The 21329-nt window shown below is 36.2% G+C and overlaps 1 protein-coding gene across 1 annotated transcript; it reads right to left on the bottom strand.

Moving 5' to 3' along the window:
- Nucleotides 1–4561: 4561 nt before the first annotated feature.
- LOC139708533 (uncharacterized) lies at nucleotides 4562–20605 on the bottom strand. The gene is made up of 12 exons (XM_071620477.1): nucleotides 20480–20605; nucleotides 18677–18756; nucleotides 17640–17782; nucleotides 16944–17073; nucleotides 15761–15803; nucleotides 14646–14688; nucleotides 12576–12637; nucleotides 10944–11002; nucleotides 8178–8282; nucleotides 7570–7733; nucleotides 6649–6822; nucleotides 4562–4725 (listed from the first exon to the last, which is right to left on the bottom strand). The coding sequence occupies exons 1-12, from the start codon at nucleotides 20603–20605 to the stop codon at nucleotides 4562–4564; spliced, it is 1293 nt and encodes a 430-aa protein (XP_071476578.1).
- Nucleotides 20606–21329: the final 724 nt, after the last annotated feature.

The following is a 21329-nucleotide window of genomic DNA, read 5'->3' as shown; positions in this document are numbered from 1 at the left end:
TTACCTGTCTTAATCCATGAGCAGTTTTAATCTCTTCATCCATGAACACTCAGATTGGTTATTTGGTTTATATTGGTGGTCTTGAGGACATTGTTGAAGACACGAGTGGGACATTTTTATAGTTACGCTTCAATTTATTCGGCAATATGATGTGACATTATATATGTATATATGGATTATATATATGTATATATATATATATATATATATATATATATATATATATATCACAGGTAACGCGCCGTGAAAAAAAAAACTGAATGAAAAAAAAAACGACAACATGGAAGGTAATAGTTGATAATCCAGTACTTACGAATATCATAATCTCGGAGAGTGCTTTTGAAATTACCCTTATTGATATCTACTATAGTGGTCATGGATGTAACCATTTCCAATGACGTAATCAGAATATGCGACAAGTTTCACAAGAATACAAGGCGAGACTCGTCAGAATACAAGACAAGCTTCAACACCAAACACCAACATGCCATAATTTAATTTTACTCTGTTGATAGCCGAAAAGGATTAACTTCACTTCTGTTGAGCCATATTATTGGCGACCACAAGCATTATTTTATAACAATTATGCATAAAGAAATTTTCACTCGTATGTTTGTGTTTGTACGTTTCAGTATGATGTCAATATCACTTCTGCTTTTTTGTTTTTGTTTGCAGTACATGTTAAAGTTCCGTTTGAGACATATCGGAATATCTCAGTATATTACAATACCATTGCGACAGTCATTTTGATTGTCAATAACTTTTGGATGTCAATAACTTTTGGCTGATTTGACAAATTCGCTCAACTGAGTTGAATTTAAGAATACGAATTATTGCTTTTCACCCTGCATGGTTTTAATCCCCCGCTTCGCGTCCATTTCATTTCATTTCATTTCATTTTTATTTCATTTCCGGCCAAAGCATATAATATGACAATTGCATATAAACAAATTGAATACAATGTAACTTTTACATTTCAAAATGAAATTTAGATACACGTCATATGTTTACATGAATCAATGAACATACTTTAGTTGAAGAAATACATGGACAAAATGTGACTGAATCATAACAAAGAAAAGGTCGGAAATGGAGGGGACTGCTAAAAAGCGTTAGAGCACAGTACTTCACCATTTAAGTATAAGCAAATGTTAAGGAGTTTCCGTTCATGCAGGACATTTATAGATGTTCCAAAACCTTCAAAGACCTTCAACACCCTCGAAATAAGGTAAGACCATCAATTTATTCTAAAGTTTTTGCCATTAAGAAAAAATATACTAACATTGGAATTTCTGCCACTTATATTGGCTGTCATCTTGGACGTCTAAAAACCCTAAAGAATGGACGAATTTCAGCAACCAAGTTTCGAGGGTGCTGAATAGGGTCTAAAATTTTCCAATTTTTGACAGTTATTTTGGCGGTCATCTTGGACATCTCAAAGCCCTTAAAAAGAACACGAAAGTTGCATCAACCAGTTTCGGATTCAGCACCCTCGAAATAGAGTAAAACCGCCAATTGTTTTCAATTTTACACCATTTAGAAGGTAATATAGGGCTTACATGGAAATTTTCTTTTTTGACGGCCATTTAGGGGCCATTCTGGCGGCCATCTTTATTTTCTCAAAACCCTCAAGGAAGCAAGAGCTGTATCCTGGAGCTTCAAGTTCAGCAAACTCCAAATAGTGTAAAACCACCAAGGTCCCGTTGCATAAAACTTTCTTAGCAACCTTAAAAAATTCAGGTTGGGATTTGCCCAACCTGAATTTTTTAAGGTTGCTAACCTAAGAATGTAAAATCCGTTGCATAAAAACTCTGGTTAGGAGCTTCCAACCGGAATTTTGTGATTTCAACCGGAAAAAAAATCCAGTTGGAGTTTTATTAAAACGGGCCCCAACTGTTATATATTACACCATTTAGAAGGAGATAGGGGGTCTACATATGAATTTCCGTTTTTGGCGGTAATTTTTAGCGACCATCTTTATCATCTCAAAACCCTTAAGGATGCAAGAGTTGTATCCTGAGCTTCGGATTCAGCACACTCAAAATGAGATGAAAACCACCAATTGCTTTCAAATTGTCACCATTTAGAAGGAAATACATGGGAACTTCCGTTTTGGGCGGCAAATTTTAACGGCCATATTGAATATCTCAAAATCTTCATCAATGCAGGACTTGCATCATCCAGATTCTGATTCAGAACCCTCGAAATAGGGTAAAACCATCAATTGTTTTCTATTTCTCACCATTTAGAAGAAAAAACATGGGAATTTCCGGTTTTAATTGGTGGCCATTTTGGCGGCCATCTTGAATATCTCAAAAACGTCATGTATGCAAGAGTTGCATCATCCAGATTTGGATTCAGCACCTTCCAAATAGGGTATACAATCATCATTTATTTTCAATTTCACACCATTTAGAAGAAAATACGTGGGAATTTTCAGTTTTAATTGGCGGCCATTTTGGCGGCCATCTTGAATAGCCCAAAAACCTCATGGATGCAAGAGTTGCATCATCCAGATTCGGATTCAGCACCCTCGAAATAGAGTAAATCCATCGATTGTTTTTTAATTTCTCACCATTTAAAAGGAAATACGTGGGAATTCCCGGTTTTAATTGACAGCCATTTTGCCGGCCATCTTGATTTATCTCAAAAACTTGATGGATGCATGAGTTGCATCATCCAGATTCGGATTCAGCACCTTCCAAATATGGTAGAATCATCAATTATTTTCAATTTCATACCATTTAGAAGGAAATACATGGGAATTTTCGGTTTTAGCGGCCATTTTGGCGGCCATCTTGAATATCTCAAAGTCCTCAAGGATGCAAGAGTTGCATCATCCAGATAAAGATTCAGCACCCTCGAAATAGAGTAAATCCATCGATTGTTTTTTTTAATTTCTCACCATTTAAAAGGAAATACGTGGGAATTTCCGGTTTTAATTGACAGCCATTTTGGCGGCCATCTTTAATATCTCAAAAACTTGATGGATGCATGAGTTGCATCATCCAGATTCGGATTCAGCACCTTCCAAATAGGGTAGAATCATCAATTATTTTCAATTTCATACCATTTAGAAGGAAATACATGGGAATTTTCGGTTTTAGCGGCCATTTTGGTGGCCATCTTGAATATCTCAAAATTCTCAAGGATGCAAGAGTTGCATCATCCAGATTCGGATTCAGCACCCTCGAAATAAGGTAAAACCATCAATCGTTTTCAATATCTCACCATTTAGAAGGAAACACGTGGGAATTTCGGTTTTAATTGGCGGCCATTTTGGTGGCCATCTTGAATATCTCAAAATCCTCAAGGATCCAAGAGTTGCATCATCCAGATTCGGATTCAGCACCCTCGAAATAGAGTAAATCCATCGATTGTTTTTTTAATTTCTCACCATTTAAAAGGAAATACGTGGGAATTTCCGGTTTTAATTGACAGCCATTTTGGCAGCCATCTTTAATATCTCAAAAACTTGATGGATGCATGAGTTGCATCATCCAGATTCGGATTCAGCACCTTCCAAATAGGGTAGAATCATCAATTATTTTCAATTTCATACCATTTAGAAGGAAATATGTGGACATTTTCGGTTTTGGCGGCCATTTTGGCGGCCATCTTGAATATCTCAAAATCCTCAAGGATGCAAGAGTTGCATCATCCAGATTTCGATTCAGCACCCTCGAAATAGGGTAAAACCATCAATTTTATTTCAATATCTCACCATTTAAAAGGAAATACGTGGGAATTTCTGGTTTTGGCGGCCATTTTGGCGGCCATCTTGAATATCTCAAAACCCTCAAGGATGCAAGAGTTGCATCATCCAGATTTGGATTCAGCACCCCCGAAATAGGGTAAAACCATCAAAAAACATTGGGTGGACGGTAAAACAAGGTTCAGCCTCTGGCACCCAGACTAATATGTTCCAATACAAAATGTCTTTGGTTTCTTGAAGCGAAGTGATCGATAACGAACGTTCGACGACATTGCACCGATGAATCTAACACTGAATCACGGTTAAAGGGATCGTACAGTTTTGGTTGAGACCTAATTTCAGGTTTCTAACATTTTTTGGTGAGATAATGAGAAACCTCTTATGAAATATGAAAGAGCATATGATTCTATGAGGGATTCAACGTTTATTTGATGAAAATTGGTTTTGAAATGGCTGAGATATCCAAAAAAGACCAATTCTGATGAAGTGTGGGACCCACACTTTATTACGATTGCTTTGTTTTACTTTGTTTTTGGATGTTTCAGTCATTCCAAACCCGATTTTCATCAAATAAACTTTGAATTCCTATTTAAATAGCATGCACTGTACTATTTCATAAGTATTTTCTTGGTATCTCGCAAAAGGTTAAAAGTCCAATTCTCATCTCCACCAAAACTGTACCATCCCTTTAACTTTCTTGATACTTAATTTGAATGCGGCCAATACTTCTCCATCTTACGTTCTTCAAATATCATTGGCTTCTCTGCTACTCAGTCCTATCAGTCAAATGAAAATACAAGAAGTTTGAAGACGGTGTGTGTGTTGATGACTGATATTCTACAATCTTCAGCAGCCTTCCGTGAAATGCCCCTCCCCAGCCTCCTTGTCCAGGTGGTGATGACGCCGAGATTGGAGAGCCTTGTTGCGAATGAGTGTGTACGCCACAAACCAACGATTTCGGACACGTCTGGCTTTGATGTGTGTTATCCGGTCAAACGTCGTTTCAAGATCTGTTCAGATAAAGTAACAAATCTAAATCTATCATGTGTAGTACATACAATATGAATATACATTGTATATAATATGCATATACATGTATGTTTATAATATCCATGTATGCATATATATACATATATATATATATATATATATATATATATGTTGATAAGGTAGTCCACGTGTTGGCAAGATAAAAAGATAAGTAACAAAGCTGCAACAAAGTTCATGCTGTATTCACCAACGGTTTATTTCTTCACACAAATTTTCGAGCGTCTCGCCGCCCTTTCTCAAGTGTTGATACTGAGAGAACAATAACAAAATTAAGCCATAACAATATATTGCAACCGTGTTACCAAGGATGCGCGCTTTAACGCATCAATGCTAGGCATCCTAACACCCAGCGCGCATCCTGGCAACAGTGCAATGTTACGTCATAATGAAATTACAATGAGTATAAAGCATACATGAAAAAACTTGGCACGACTGATACAGAAGTAATTCCTCTGAATACGCAGCTGCGGTGGTAATGTAAAAACAGTGCATTATTTCTTTCAAAATTCAACATACACATAAATCAACTTTAATTCTAGTGTATAGATAATCTTTACATAATCTGAAATTATCATGATTAATATAAACATTCAATTTTTTGAAATCAAACTGAATCGTCACACTGATGGTTATGCAAAATATGTGCAAGCAGTTTACCATTCCTTTTAAATTTCAGCATACACATACATTAACTTCCAAATTCTGGTGAGTAGATAGTCTTTAAATAATCTGAGACTATAGCATGAATGTTACTGTTAATTAATTAATGTTACTGTTAATTAATGTTACTGTTAATTAATGTTACTGTTAATTAATGTTACTGTTAATGTTAATTAATGTTACTGTTGTATGTTCTCCCGTTTACCCCGCTGCAATATATCTTATCATTATATTGCTTGAGTGATATAATGCTGACGCTCCTTTAACCATTTCTTGGAACCAGTCTTTTTTCCACTCCGAGACGTATTGTGACGTATCTATTTAATCAAAAGAAGAAAAATATGATTTTTCACGTATTTCATATTCATGCTATAGTCTCAGATTATTTAAAGACTATCTACTCACCAGAATTTGGAAGTTAATGTATGTGTATGCTGAAATTTGAAAGGAATGGTAAACTGCTTGCACATATTTTGCATAACCATCAGTGTGACGATTCAGTTTGATTTTAAAAAATCGAATGTTTATATTAATCATGATGATTTCAGATTATGTAAAGATTATCTATACACTAGAATTAAAGTTGATTTATGTGTATGTTGAATTTTGAAAGAAATAATGCACTGTTTTTACATTACCACCGCAGCTGCGTATTCAGAGGAATTACTTCTGTATCAGTCGTGCCAAGTTTTTTTCATGTATGCTTTATACTCATTGTAATTTCATTATGACGTAACATTGCACTGTTGCCAGGATGCGCGCTGGGTGTTAGGATGCCTAGCATTGATGCGTTAAAGCGCGCATCCTTGGTAACACGGTTGCAATATATTGTTATGGCTTAATTTTGTTATTGTTCTCTCAGTATCAACACTTGAGAAAGGGCGGCGAGACGCTCGAAAATTTGTGTGAAGAAATAAACCGTTGGTGAATACAGCATGAACTTTGTTGCAGCTTTGTTACTTGTATATATATATATAATTATATATACTAGGTTATGTATTATGATTTTACCTACATAGAAATAATATGCAGATCCGACTATATAGGTTGGAAAAGATTGAAGTGAACGCTGAAACGATTTTCGCTGTACAGCAATTCTTGCGAAGTCTATATACATCCAGAATACAAATCATCAAACTAACTTTAAAAAAATCCTGGCTTTCTATGATTAAAAGACAAGTTTTCTATCATGATGTGGGTCAACCGAACTTTGTCTATCACACCTTGCAATCCCATCCTCATATCATTGCCAACGTCTGATTCAGTTTGTCCTCGCTCAACGTCCTCGTCGTATTCCTTCTTGGTTTGTGATTGAGTGAGAAGATGGCAGAAAGTGACGACAACGGGGTGACTAAGGCTTACCTCGAGCTCTAGGAATGCACGGTAGGCGCTGTAACCTAACGTTAAAACAAAATGAGAGATCATTATGATTATATTACCTTGGTAGTCTTTCTAACCAGTCGTGGTAATTTTCAATTTTTGAGCATTAACCTGATTGTTAACAATAATGACTAATAGGTTTATCATTCTGAAATATAAATTCTCCATATCCTTTTCCTAACGTGTTTATCGTGTTGTCTTGGCTTGGTACCCGATAATCAGCATCAGATTTCCAATACATTTTCCGTTATTTGAGGGTGGTTAGTTTGTTTGTGGGTTTTTTTTTGGCCAAAAGTTTCTCCCATTTATGAAATTCTATAGTTGACCTTTCTTTCCATATAGTAATATCTGGGCAAGAGCAAACTATTGCTCATATTACAACTTGATGAAAAGACTAATGGATTCACTATTCCAGGGAGTGATCACGGTATTTATAGTAATTGTGTTATTAACATTGGTAGTATCATATCAAGTGGATTTTTTTTTACTTCCTTTTTTTCCAGTTTTGAATATTCATATGTTTCTCTTATATCGAGGTTGCATCATGAATTTGACAACATTGTGTATTCAAGATGGCATGCAAGAATGATTTAATAGATGGACATACTAATTATGCCACATTATGTTAAATTTTAAAATAACAACCACATAGGACAAAAATATTTTGAACCTAGTATGCATTATCAAAGTGTATTACATATAAAAATGAAAAAGTGAATCACCTGTCGTGGTACTACGGTAGAGAGTAACTCTACTGTTCTTACCTTGGTCAAACCTTTCAAAGCCGGGTGGAGCAAGGCATCGATCAACGCGGCCAAGTAGGAGTACGCTAATGAGCGCACACTTACAGATGCGTTTAATACACCCGAAGAGTCCCACCAGAAGGTTTAGGAAGAAAAAGAAATGCATCGCTATATGGAAGAAACGCCTATAACACAAATTGGAAAGAAAACATGAATTTGCCAAATGTTGACAAACACCAGGAACGTCCATGAGAGCCTCATTCAATATCATTTACCAGCAAATTTGGAAATTCACCTATTTAATTATCACTGTGCTAACATGGCCGCTGTCAGACCTACAAAACAGTTTGCAAAGAGACTGTACAAGTGTACTTTCCTTTACATATCGAAGCATGCGCCTTTGTTAAAACGTTTCCAGAAATCGTTAAGACGAAAGTTCAGATATTGCCTTGCTCATGACGGAGTAATAATGCCAAAGGCCTTACCTCATTAGTGGTAATTTCTCCTCATTTTCCATCATCATTATTCTTGCAATCTCAGGTATGTGATATTGAGATATGACATGGTGAGGGGATCGCGTTATAAAGGACAGGGAGCTGCGTATAAACTTTCATGCATAGCAGGCCTACCTGTTATCGATGACCAAAGAACCGTTTGCGTCCCGTTTAAGTAACACACATCGAGCCAGGAGATGTTGGATGAAGATGAACGTTATTATCCCAAAGAAATATGCCCTAATTCAGGGAACCAGAGATGATATAAGACTTGTATGATTAACATAAGGTATATACTTTATATGTATATAACATACATACAGTGCGTCCCACAAAAAAACAACAACAAAGAAACGAAGGCGAGTTTCATTGCAACTTTTTGCTGTCAAAATAATTGATTGCTTCATAAGATATACATAAATGGAAAGATACGCTTCTCTACTTTCATTTGATACACAACTCAATGTTCATAATTCATGCATGAATGAGTTAGAACAATCGACAGTGGTGCCACCAAATTTTATTTGCAAGGACAAATTGCGACGTTGAGTCTTTTCTTAATACTTTTACCGTTATCTTTTCGAATAACGAAGTTCATAAACAAATTAAATATCCATACTTTCTTCTTTCATATTATGAGACCTTGTGCGTAAAATATGAATGACGCATGCTTCAGAAAAAGTCGCAATAAAACATGCTTCATTTCTACCTATTCGATGGATAGTTGAAAAACAAGCATTGAGCATTCCCGACTTAGCAATAAACAATGGGCTCAATATCTGCGCGAGTGAATTCCTTTTTATATTCATTGATAAAAACCCACACATCAAAACTAAATCACACATGCATTTTTCATTTTCACAATCGTAATACAGCTGTGTATTCCATATGATCAATACCAGAGCTGATATGATTTTTCATTCCTTGAACCTCTTTTTTTTATTTTATAATTTGTAGTTTTAAAAGCGTAGTTTCATCTTATCCTGTAATGAGCTGCAGGCATATGTAATTAAAATTCAAATCTTGTAAATTCATTCCATCATGTAAATCACTATATTTTATTCTTTTGTTCATTTTCCATTCTGGTTTTAAGAAAACTAAATGTTAGCTAGATTTGAGACACCTCAAATTTCCTATCAGCAGAATAATCGCTTCAAGCCCGCCTTAGCTAAAAATTGACACACTTGCGAAATTTTATTAAGAGTTGCTTTCAGTGGGATTGGATGTTTTAAGATACTATTTATGTCAGTTTACCTATACAGATCCTTCGTTGAGTTCGTAATTCTACAGACTTGATATGATCTAATACAATTTGACAAGATACGATATTATAATGCGATTGGACAACATGAGTAATGCGTTCGTCATATCATTCATTATGCATAATTTATAACCTTTCAGTTCTATTTGTCTTATCCACATTTTATTGTACTGATTTCTGTCTTTCCCCGCGAAACCTCCTTTTCGACCACTTCTTGCTTGAACCATACCAACCAGTACTTTTGAAGAAGGAAAAGAGCAATCGCTTGGTATCGTATGAGAGCTATTATCGTTCCTGTAAGCATCCACAGTGTGACCAGCAAGACCAGGAAACCTGCATGAAAACCATTCCGTCACATTGGAAGCGTGAACACACAAGGCATGCATCTGCAGTCATACATGCACAAGCACACTTCGTATAGCATTGTAAAACCATATCGTCAAGATCAGATGAAATGTTTTAAAACTGCTTAATTTGTTCATTGATGTATAATTTCTACGAAAGTTTGCAAGTGAGAGAGGCGTATAAATCGATCTTTTGCTTGATATGAAAATGTATCTCGTGGAGATCCTCGTCATCATGTACACTTATTATACAAGCACGCAACATACACACACTTTATAGAAAGACTGTTGTTCATATAAAAAACCCGCAAAGATATAACGATGGCCCAAGAAAAGGAAAACAATATAAAAACATACCCCAGTGCATGTACGCCATGCTGTAGCCCGAAAATCTTAGGCAATAAATCTGCAATGAAAGGACAAAGTAGAAACTGCTTTGAGAAATTGTTAATTTCCGTCGTACTACTCAACCCCAGATAAACGCTTCCCCACCCCCGAAAAACGTGATATTCAATGGGTTTTTTCTCGATATTGTGCTTTTATTTGCAGGCGGTACAATGCATTATATGTATTATAGTATATAATTATATACAGACACACACACACACACACACACACACACACACACACACACTCGCACACATTGATATGCCTTACTCTTAGCCCAAAAAGTCTATGCGTGTGTATGTGCGTTCTCAATTTCTGGGATCCAACATGACACAAAATGTCGTTGAGCTAGCTTGCAAAGGTGTCTTACCACCTGAAATGGTGTATATTAAAAGGAAAGAGATTTCTACCATTTGGTCTCGGGTGTTAAAGAAAGAGTGTATCCAGCAACATCTCAATGCCCGGTGCTTTATGGGCATTTGAGAAGGAAACGAGCAAATAATATTATGATTGTCTAATAATCATGAGGAAGAGGTAGTAATAAAGAAAGAGCCATTTTCCATCTATACATTCGAACCAAGGTCACTAGCATTTGGACCACAGTCTTGATGCCTAGTCCTCACAGACAAATAGATTTAAAAAAAAAAAATTCAGCCATCACATTATTTTTTTTGGGGGGGGGGGGCAGAAAAAAAAATGAGCAAGGCGTCGTTTTTAAGCGATATAGAGCTAAAAGAAAGCTATTGAAGATTCTATTGTTCCTTTACCAGACTCAATTTATCATACATCTTTGAAAACACATAAAAGTAAACATAGTAGCATAGTGTATATTAATATTTCAATATGAAGTATTTCATGTATTTCAGAGAAGTTGTGCTAAATCTAAACTTACTACAACTGAGTGCGCACTTAAATCTTTGGCAGGAAAACACGACCTGTCTCCTTTCCACATGAGTCTTGTAGTTTCTCTGGAAACACAAAAAGAAGCGGGCATTTTTCCCCAATAGATAAAGCACAACCACTGATCATAGACTCGTCATCCTCTAGCTGTATAGCAGAATACATTGGAATAGATGTCATGAGATCGATGCGTTTTATTGTTTACAAAACTTTAAATATCTACGACAGGATCATCATTTCTGACAGCAGATTCGTATATATTTACAAAGATAATGAACCGCAATGTCTATTGCGGGGTATACAAATCCTTTTGCCATTGTGCTGAGCTGGACGCTGGTTGTTGTCTCGATAAGACTATACAAAGCAATGCTATAACTTTTTTAAATGGTGTCATTGAATTACCTGTAGTTGTGAAGGAAGAGTAGAGCGTTTACAAATGTCGTCATCACGGCAATAGACATAGACAGAATGAAGGAAACTGTCAAACAACAACAAATGATGAAAGTGAAGACTATGATTCAAAAAAAGTAAAAGAGATGATAGGCATTAATGAATTTATTTTAAGGAAATTATGTACTGTTACATGGTTTCAACCATTTTCCAACGTATTGAATAAATTTTAGTCCTGTCTATTACTGTTATTGAAAGAGGTCAGTATACGACAGAAAACAAGGACTCATTCACTTTAATTTAACTGATCATTCAAAAGTGATTTATAGTTGTTTATTAATTGATGGAATTACTTATAATGCATTAGGAAATTTCAAAGGTTTCAAACAAGAGCTTTATTTTTCTGTCGACATATTATGATTTGTTACTTTTCTCTGTGTAAGTAGAGATGATGATAAGAGAAAAATACTGAAGATGTGAATGACTGCTGGCAACATAAAACATCGTGCTATACTATGATAACAATAGATAGAGCGATGAAGTCTTGTCCGGTCACCATAGCAACGTGAAAGTGTTATAATGACCGGCCAAAAGCAAAATTACTTGTTGGGAAAAATGAATGCCTACATGATCGCGTTTACGCTCTCAACCAATCATTTGATTAGAATCTGATGCTTTATCATGCTATTACATTACAATTAAAGCGTCTTTGCAAATGTACTATATATACATACATAATAGTTACACGTATCTTATCAAAGTTTATTTACTTTTTTGTTGTTATTTACATCGATTGTGATCACTCCATCCGTCAGCCGCTTAGAATATACTCACCATCTAAGATATCGAGAAAGATTGTTTCATTTTCCGGACTCTGCCAAAGTAACGCCAGAAGATAAGGCTTGAAAAAATCCGGTAAGGACGTTATTTTAACACTGATCTGCAATTACATAATAATAAAGTACACAGAAACCTGAAACAATGATCTTGTGGGACAATTCGAGTAATTATATTTGAAATCGTTTTAGCTGTGGTCAACGACAAGCCCACCTAAGATTTATTGTTGTTAATATTATTCTTTTGATTCTAGATTTTCTCTGTTATATCAAATCGGTTTTTATTTTGTGTGTGTGTGTGTGTGAGTGTGTGATTCATTATAAAGCTTTATTGTCAATTAAATGCATAATCATTATTAATCTTCAGAATGTTAAGCCGCATTCTGTAGAAAGTGGGTACTGAACATTAACTAACCTGAAAAATTATGGCAACGGATACACCAACGGTACACACCATCCGAGTTGAATATTTAAAACCTGCAGTGTTTGAAAAAAGGAGTATCAAGTACCAGAATGAAGCACTAACATGCACATAAGTCAACTGTGCAGATATATTATTTGTGATCTCTACGAAACTTCAGGAAACCGATGTGGACAAACAGGGGCCTACTACATGAGTGTATTCCCTGAAATTATTACCAATGCCCATGAAGAAGTTTCTGGTCTCCAGGTTACGGTCATGATTCCTGTTTCATCATCAAAGCACTGTGTCCATGGTTTCGAAAAAAGAATATTATTCGTTTAAAATAATATGATATTATCCAACTAGAGCACTTTCAGGAAAGTTCGATCAGTATTAAGTTTGGCTGACTATGAGTAACATTGCATCATTTTGTACATGGTTGATGTTGATTACAACTGAACGTGACAGTGCTGACAGTGGCAATATAGTTGTTTGTGCACATCATTTTCCTCACCTGGAAAATCTGGATAAATCCATGTTTTCAGCCGACGAAGAAATCTCTGTTGTGGTTTCCTATGAATTATACAGACGAAATACTAACAATATACATTATGCGAAATGTGAGTCCGTAATGTATAGACGTTTTAGAAAATACAATTTGTTATAGGCAGCGATTCAGAAGTGGAATTTCACATGTGAAACCAAAGTATTACCTATCTATTGTGTTTTTAGTGTGTTCGATGCACAGCATGCAAGAAGTTAAAGCATGCCTCCTGATTGCGTGTGAACTACTTTGTGTTGGAAGTTGTTGAATCAAAGCTTCAATCAGTGTTACTGGAAGAAAATGTTGAAAAGCATACTTCCACCCAGCAGTTTTGAGGTATGTCGTTACTAGGCGCGGAAATGAAATAATTATTTTCCTCTGGACATCAAATAACACTTGGTCGTTCAGTTGAAGATCTCTTAAAACCAGTCGTTCTTTAACGCACGCGAGAGTAAAGAAATGAGATGAAATGGGGGGAGGGTTCCATGTATATTGTGAAATAACTTATTCAGATATGTTTCAATATGGATAAACAGACAATACACCAGTAATATTACCGAGCAAAAGATATTTATACCAATTGATATTTAGACATACAAACCTCTGCAAAATACAATTTGGAGGCGTCAGGAGGTGCTTGACTCGTCGATAGTAGTGAGTCCTCCTGAAACCGTGATCATCCTCAAGGAGAATAAAGTTCTGACAGAGAGCAGATAATTATTGGCGGTTTTAATTTTCCAATGCAGCGGTTTTCTATAGCTTGATTTAGAACTATGATATGGAGCTATGTTTGACAAGATGACCTCTCAATATCACTACTGCAGCATGTGATGCACAAAATATTGACATTCAATGCATGAAATGGTCACTTCTGATTGTATCTGAAATATAGAGCGTCAAGTGATTATATGGTTTTATACACATAATCAATTTTCAGTTTCAGTTTCAGTAAATTTTATTTCTCCATTTGTATAAAAGAAAAAATAAGTATGACAATATCGAACATAAATAATTATTAACAAGTCATGAAAATATAAACAAGAGTTCTCATTACAAACATATATGATCATGTGTATAATACATATATTCCATGGCAAACCTTTAAGTATACTGGTGGAGGAGACCGTTATCAATTAGCAACTCACTTGACTTGGACAATGACTTCTAAACATTACGACTTTTAACAATTCTATTTTTTTCAACTGAATGAGAGGCAGTAATAGATGAACACAAACGAAGCGCTTGGTAAAGGTATGTCATAGCTTATTCGATCAGGTTTGCTTATGATCAATGAATTACATTAGTTTCCTAGGTCAAGACCTCTATTACTCGAATACATTTTACTATTATTTCAGAAGAAAATGAGGAGCTGTATTTCCTTGACGAGCAGAGATGTCGATTCTATTTTACACACGCCGGACAGTGACTTTGTAGCATACTATCTAAATCGCTGTGTGCATTCTATTTCAAACTTTTATTAAGTAGACAGTTAATCTGAAATCTAAGAAATCTTATTGTTTTTTGTCCCTATCACTAACCGTTTTTGCTTTTCCAGCGCAGCTTGCGCGACATCGGGTGACGCTCCGGTGAGCAAAAAATATGGCAAGTATCAAACAGGAAACCAACTCTGGCACATACTTGATAGCCCTCAACGGACCAGACAGTGACTAATAAAGGACGTGGGATAAAATAGAATCAATCCAAGAAGTGACACTATCAACATTTTAAGACGAGTATTTGCCAGAGATTTATAACTTGTTCATATAATTCATTTTCATATTTCGCTTATTCCTTGCGTTATGATGAAATCTCCAATCAGAGGTATGACTGGTAGTCTTATAATTCCTTACCACTCAACATGAAAGTTCATAACTGCTATCTCTTGCTAACTACAACCCTCAAAGATGAAGGCACACGTGCACCAGCGCAATGTCTCGACCACGTACGTCTACAGAAAATAGATCAAGATTTTTTTCTCACCCCATCTTTTTTGGTTAACACAGTTTTTTTGATATACTTTTTAAATCTTAACATTTATATAAAATGCTTGTTATGAATGTTATATCATACATATCTTTATTCTCATGATTATTATCATTACCATTATCATAACTATCATTATAATCATCATCATCATCATCATCATGATAATAATAATAATCAGTGTCATTATTGTTATTGTTGTCATAATTATGATTTCACATGCAGGAAATGGCCGACACGCAAGCATTTTGAAAGATAAGCAACATGTAGACATTCTTTTTTGTCATGGTATATAGTAGAAGGCGTTATGGTACACTATACTTTTCTTCATTAAATAGGTGTGTGGCCCTGAAAAGGGCCTACTCCGGGGCCTACCCATTCTCGACATTTCGGTACCGCCATGGAAACCTTTATTATGTCGACATCAGCACCATTATCATTTTATTTTGTGTGATAATTTACTATTTCCTCACTTGGAATGTGGGATAGTTACCAGGGCCCTGTTTCATCAAAAGATAAAGTCGATCTTAAATTTCCTTACCACACAGGCTGCCATAGACACGCATGAAAGACTTACAGTTGAAATCAACGGTATAATTAATTTTAACTCTTCATAAAACAGGGCCCTGATCTTATTCCAAGTCTGTACGCCTTTTGACTGATCACTTACGCTGTCAGTACAGGCCAAGTAGTGATGAATGTGCATCACGCTCCTACAAAGGCACAACAGGGGAAAACATTTTACAATTGGTCTCGATGAGATGCATGACATGAGTGTTCTATTCGCAATGCGTTGATAATCATGTACAGACGATATATATAATTTCCTATCCGTAACATTATGAATAATTGTCATGATTGTTGGGGATGATCACTGGCGAAAGAAAATGATTGACCAGTTTAGGTTAACCCCATCAACTATTTCTAAAGTCATCTTTGTCATGCATCGTATTAAAAAAGACATAGAGACGATATTAATACATTTAAACTGATATCGTTAGCAATTCTTTGTTGATATCGTCAAGAATGACAATATTCATATTTTGTCCTCTTTAAAGAATTACACCATGGGATGAGTAGTATCAAATCAACTTTACGGTCTTATCGGAGTAATGCTCGACTAGCCGCCGAAAAGTCTAAGAATACGTGATGTATAATTCTGCCTAAAACCTGTGTCATAATGTATAATAATCACGGTCAAAGCTGTTAAACTTTATAGGAGGAATCAAATTCTGTAAGTCTGAGGCCGACGAACATTCCTTCCCTCTAGCTCTGCACATCGCCTTGTACATTTTGTATTGTCAAACACATGCTGTTTGATTTCATTTTTATTATAGCCTCATACAAGTACATTTACTTTTGATTCGGAATATGCGAATGGAATTTTACGCTTGAAATTGAACATGTATGACCTTCTCTGCTACGCAACCTTTGTTATCTTGCGCATGATTTAAGGACTCGCGGTCATCTTTTTACATCTAGATTCGAAGCCAATGTACTTGTCTTATCATGCTTACAGTAAACTATAGGTTGCAATAAAATCACATGTATTGCGCTTGTGGCCGTAAATGCTGAGGAAAATACCTTTAAGAATGTCTCTTATAGTAAAATGGCTGATAAATTAATGAAGTTGCAGAAATGATGAAAATAGCAGGGCTACTATACAGATTGCACAATGAAAAGAACGTCTTGTTCTCGGTTACAATTCGCTCTTCTAAGATGAAATTAAGTTTGTTATTCCGAAAGTTCGTTAGTACACAGCTTCGTTTTTGTTTTTGTTTTTCCATTTTAGGATTAACGAACTTTAAGAATAAGTGATATCACCTCTTGTAATCAATAACAATGACACATACCAGTCGCATGTGTAGAGGAAACCGCAGACGTCAGTAAAGACATTGTTGTATGTGATGCACAATAGTAGAGGGTAGAACAGGAGCCCCAGCATGATCACCGTTATGTACTTCACGAGAGCCGAAAGAATGACTCGATGTAAAAAACAAAACAAAACAAAAACCCCAGGCAATATAAGGATCGAAACACGATTAAAAGTCTTGAACATCGTATCTGATCATCATAGTATGGTATCTACTAACAACTTCGTTATTAATGACGTCCTCACCAGTCACCTCACTCAGCAGAACTACTTAGTATTTGATACGTGTACGTGTGTATAACATTTATTTGCCGGATATGTACCGGCAAATAAATGTTCATGAAGAAAGAGGTCTACACGTTAAGACCTGGGGAAAAGGGGTTTTGGAACACTGAAATAAACAGAATTGCAGGTCACCAGCAGTAGAATACATGTTCTATGGGTATATATATTGTACTCTGTTACGTGTTTAAAGTTTCATCTTTATTAGCATAGGCCTATAATTATCACTGTTTTTATAATACTCATTTGCTTTATTACCTAATAACCCTAATAATCATTACTTAGTAAAGTCGTACAAAACATATGAAAACAGGAGAAATTTCAAAAGTAGTGAGTGAGATAATTATCTAGGCCTAATTCCTGATCAATTAGGTCTGTGCCAGACTGTACTCACATTGCATTGGAGCTGATAGTCCAACAAAGATTTCCTTCCCTCCTGCCCCGAATATAACCATATTAATGACCACATTACTCATGATGACGAAGACAAGTAAGTAGGCCAGCCGGTTCGAATACCCATCCAAGAGGTTGACAGGGCTTGAAGAAAAACAAGCAAAAAGAAACATGTAATCAAAAAACAAAAACAGACAGAACACAAGCGTTCAACGAGTAATTTAAGGACTACGAAAATTAGCAATGTCTGCAACATTCGACTGTAGACAACTTCGTACACACACAACACACACACACACACACACACACACTCGCTCACTTATGAAAAAAAACAAACGTTGCCATGATTATTGGCATTACTTTAACCGTTTTCGTTAGTATTCCAACTTACCACTTTTTATCTCGGTTCCGCTGTTTATTTTCGAACCGATATACATCCAACGTGTTTTTATCGTTGATTATAACATACTGCAACACCATCTGAATTTAAGTCAATGAATTTTAAGCGTAACGCAGTACAAGTGTACCACAATAAAATGTAACCTCAAGGTTAAAAACTTGTATGACTGCAATCTTTAAGCACTGGCATGACAACGTAAATTGGTCTCCATCAACGTGATTAGAGTAGATGCCACCTGTCACACATCTTTATGATGATATGATGAAGGGCTTGGCAACTATTTGAATCCACTTTAATCCACTTTGCTGCACGTTTTTGCATTCTGATTACACAGTAGACGCTCTAATGTACTGAATATAAAGTTCTCTTTTCTTTTCAATGTGTGAAATTATCTCATAAGTGAAAAGTAAGAGGTGACGCGTACTGACTTTTTTTTTTGGTAGTCCCTAACAAATCCCCAAAGCAATGTGTAAGAATAAATTGCATAAAAATGCTGATTTAGATACTGTAAATATGAATTTTCAGATATTAATTTTTGCTGCTTTTTCAAATGAAGGCGACTATTTTTAACAATTATTGATAAACAGTAAGGATATCTATATAAATGTACTTTTGCTGTATTTCGCTCTGATACTTACTAGGCTAAACGTGGTCGGCGCTGCCACTTGCATGGACCGGTCTGGAAGCGACAGAAAGTGGCTAGCATCACAAGCACCATCTGCAGGAAACGCGTGAACGAAGGCCCCGGTTATTTCGGAGTACTCAGTACCTCTCGCTCGTCACTGCTTAATGGTACGCTGGAAAAGACTTTTAGAGGGGGTTATCAACTTCCTTTCAGAACGGTTTTGGTTTTCATTTTCCCATTCATTTTGATCGATAGGATATACACAAATATTGTCGTGGGAATAGAAGTGCTCACCAGTGTAAAGCAGCTATATTGCCTGACTCATGATCGTGCATTTGAATGATTATGTCACTCAATTCCCTCCGTTCGATCAAAGTAGGGCAGTAAAAAACCAAACCAGCGTCAGAAATCACTTTGACATTTCCCCTGTCCTTTCCCGTAAACTAAATAATAATATTTAATGGTGGGAAATGTTGCATGTTGAGTCCCTGACCGGATGTAGGACTACATTATAATTTCCCTGGGAACATTTATGGACGTAACCAGACCTCTGTTTCAACTCAGTGTAATAAAAACGATTTGTTACATGTAAAGTGAGCACAAAATTTTGAAGGTAAAGTACAGTATACCTTTATCAAAAGAATTCAGAGCTGACTATGTTTGAGGGTCTATAGTTCAAGCCATTCCTGATTGTCCCGTATTCCAAGTCCGGGATTTCTTAATACGCCTGTTAAAATCATGTCTCGTCACTCCAGCTCCGATGTCATTTTATTGATAATCGTACCATTTTCAAGGCAGTAATTGGCTCAGTATAATGCAAAATATTTGCCATTGACAGGGTAGATCATGAAAAAGTGATGAAAATTAAGTGCAATTGTATGAATACTGTCGTTACATCGATGGAAGGATTGAGTGGTTTGCCTTTGCGTTTTGTGAAAAGCATCATTTCTTTTCATAGATAGTCATAATGATGGAGATGTCTATACTGTATGCTGTATTACACAAGTGATTCGTGGGAGGGGGATTCCTCTCAACAATTTTAAAACATTCTTTGCTTACATATGACATTGTTACTTATCTTGTATTAGGATGATTTAAAGTGTAATTCTTAGATATTGGCACACTTTTATTTGATGTGATTATAAACATTCACCAGTCATCATGCTTGTTTCACATTTTTCTGTGTGCAAGTTACTTCCGCGTTGGATCTAATAGTGTCTGCGTTGTAACACGACCAAACAACCTTTACGAGATAAGAAATTCAAAGTCACATTGAACTAAGTACAGGAGGCATCTCATATGGCAGAGTGTCAAATCTGCCTCTTTGACAACATTCTTGTACTAGACTTAAACATGCTCAGCAACATGGATGCGGTTAAATGTTTGTCAAAAGTTTAATTATTTGTATCCTTTGTTGGATCAGCTGTTAATGCTCTCAGAATGTGTTTCTAGTAATTCACCACTCAGTGAGTACGTGGCTTGATTATAGCTTCATCTTCAAACATTTGCAAAATTGTGGAGTTTGCGGCAGAATGAATCACTCTACATGGCATTGTGAGAACAGCATTGTGAGTTTAGAGAGATCAATTTGGCCTAACTTTCCGGTTTATCAACCTATCATTCCTGTACAAATCGCCCACAAAGATAACGGTGCACGAGAATGCAGTGAAAGAGAGAATATGCATAAGACATGACATTTACTAATCAGTATCACATTTTATAGACATTATTTTCATGTGTTTCTCCCGCTACGGGACATCATGCTCTGTATATCACATTACAAAAGGCCTATATTCTATATTGTCTATAAACCCACCGCTGGAAAGAGGTTAAGGAGAATCCACCACATCTGCACACGACCCTCGCACGAATCTTCCTCCACATAGTCCCTCTCCCCCGGTCCAGTTTCTGTCTTCGTCGACATCGAATATTCGTCCAACATCTTTCAAAATGATGAACAAAACTTCTCCCAAGCTCACAGTGTTCCTCCCTTCAGATAGGAGTGGTGATGGATCCAAAAGACTACATTTTACTCGATGCTCAAATTTCTGACAACTACACAAGTCCTGGCAACAGAATGTACTAGCAGACAATAGTATGATAACATTGCGTTAGGGCAAACGACTCTTCAAAAAAGAAAGTGCTATTGATAAAAGTCGTTTACTATGGACGTGAGGAATATGTTCCGAGTTTTGAACGAGAACATTGGCTAAATGTTATGCTCGTGAAGAATGATGTATACTGAATGGCATCCTAAGGTAGAACGATAAACATGGTGACCTGCTCAAGACGTTTGACGAGCAATGTTTAATCCGCGAATCACCTCAGGTTGGAAGAAGATGCCCCCAATTAAAAATCCACAGCCTGCTTGAAGTTACTGATCAAGCTATTTCCCTTCAACTGCGATGCTGCATGCAGTTATTGCAAGTTCGTTGCAAACAGTTTGAGTGCTTATAAAAACTCGCTGCCCAGCATCAGTAATTAAGCCACATCACACACACCACGCATGAAACGTGGACGCCGGAGGCATGTAAACGTGTGCCAAGAGAATTTTGTTGGAACGTCATTTTTTTTTCTTCATGCCAAATCTGACATGATGTGGAAATGCATTGTGCAGTCAGAAATATTGAGATTTAATACATAGACGCACTTATCAATTTACCCAA

Source organism: Diadema antillarum, unplaced genomic scaffold (assembly GCF_040938485.1).
Source record: "Diadema antillarum isolate AM-2024a unplaced genomic scaffold, OU_Dant_1.0 seq00001347_RagTag, whole genome shotgun sequence".
Classification (NCBI taxonomy): Eukaryota; Metazoa; Echinodermata; class Echinoidea; order Diadematoida; family Diadematidae; genus Diadema; species Diadema antillarum.
Note: the sequence above shows the minus strand (reverse complement) of the source record. Positions and strands in the feature narration are given on the sequence as shown.

Excerpts from the sequence above, each read along its gene's own strand:
- LOC139708533 (XM_071620477.1), bottom strand. The coding sequence starts at position 20,605 with ATGTTGGACGAATATTCGATGTCGACGAAGACAGAAACTGGACCGGGG. Across the intron at positions 15,804-16,943 it reads TTCCTCTACACATGCGACTG|GAGCGTGATGCACATTCATC; the intron begins GTATGTGTCATT and ends GTGCCTTTGTAG. Across the intron at positions 6,823-7,569 it reads CTTTGAAAGGTTTGACCAAG|GTTACAGCGCCTACCGTGCA; the intron begins GTAAGAACAGTA and ends TTTTAACGTTAG.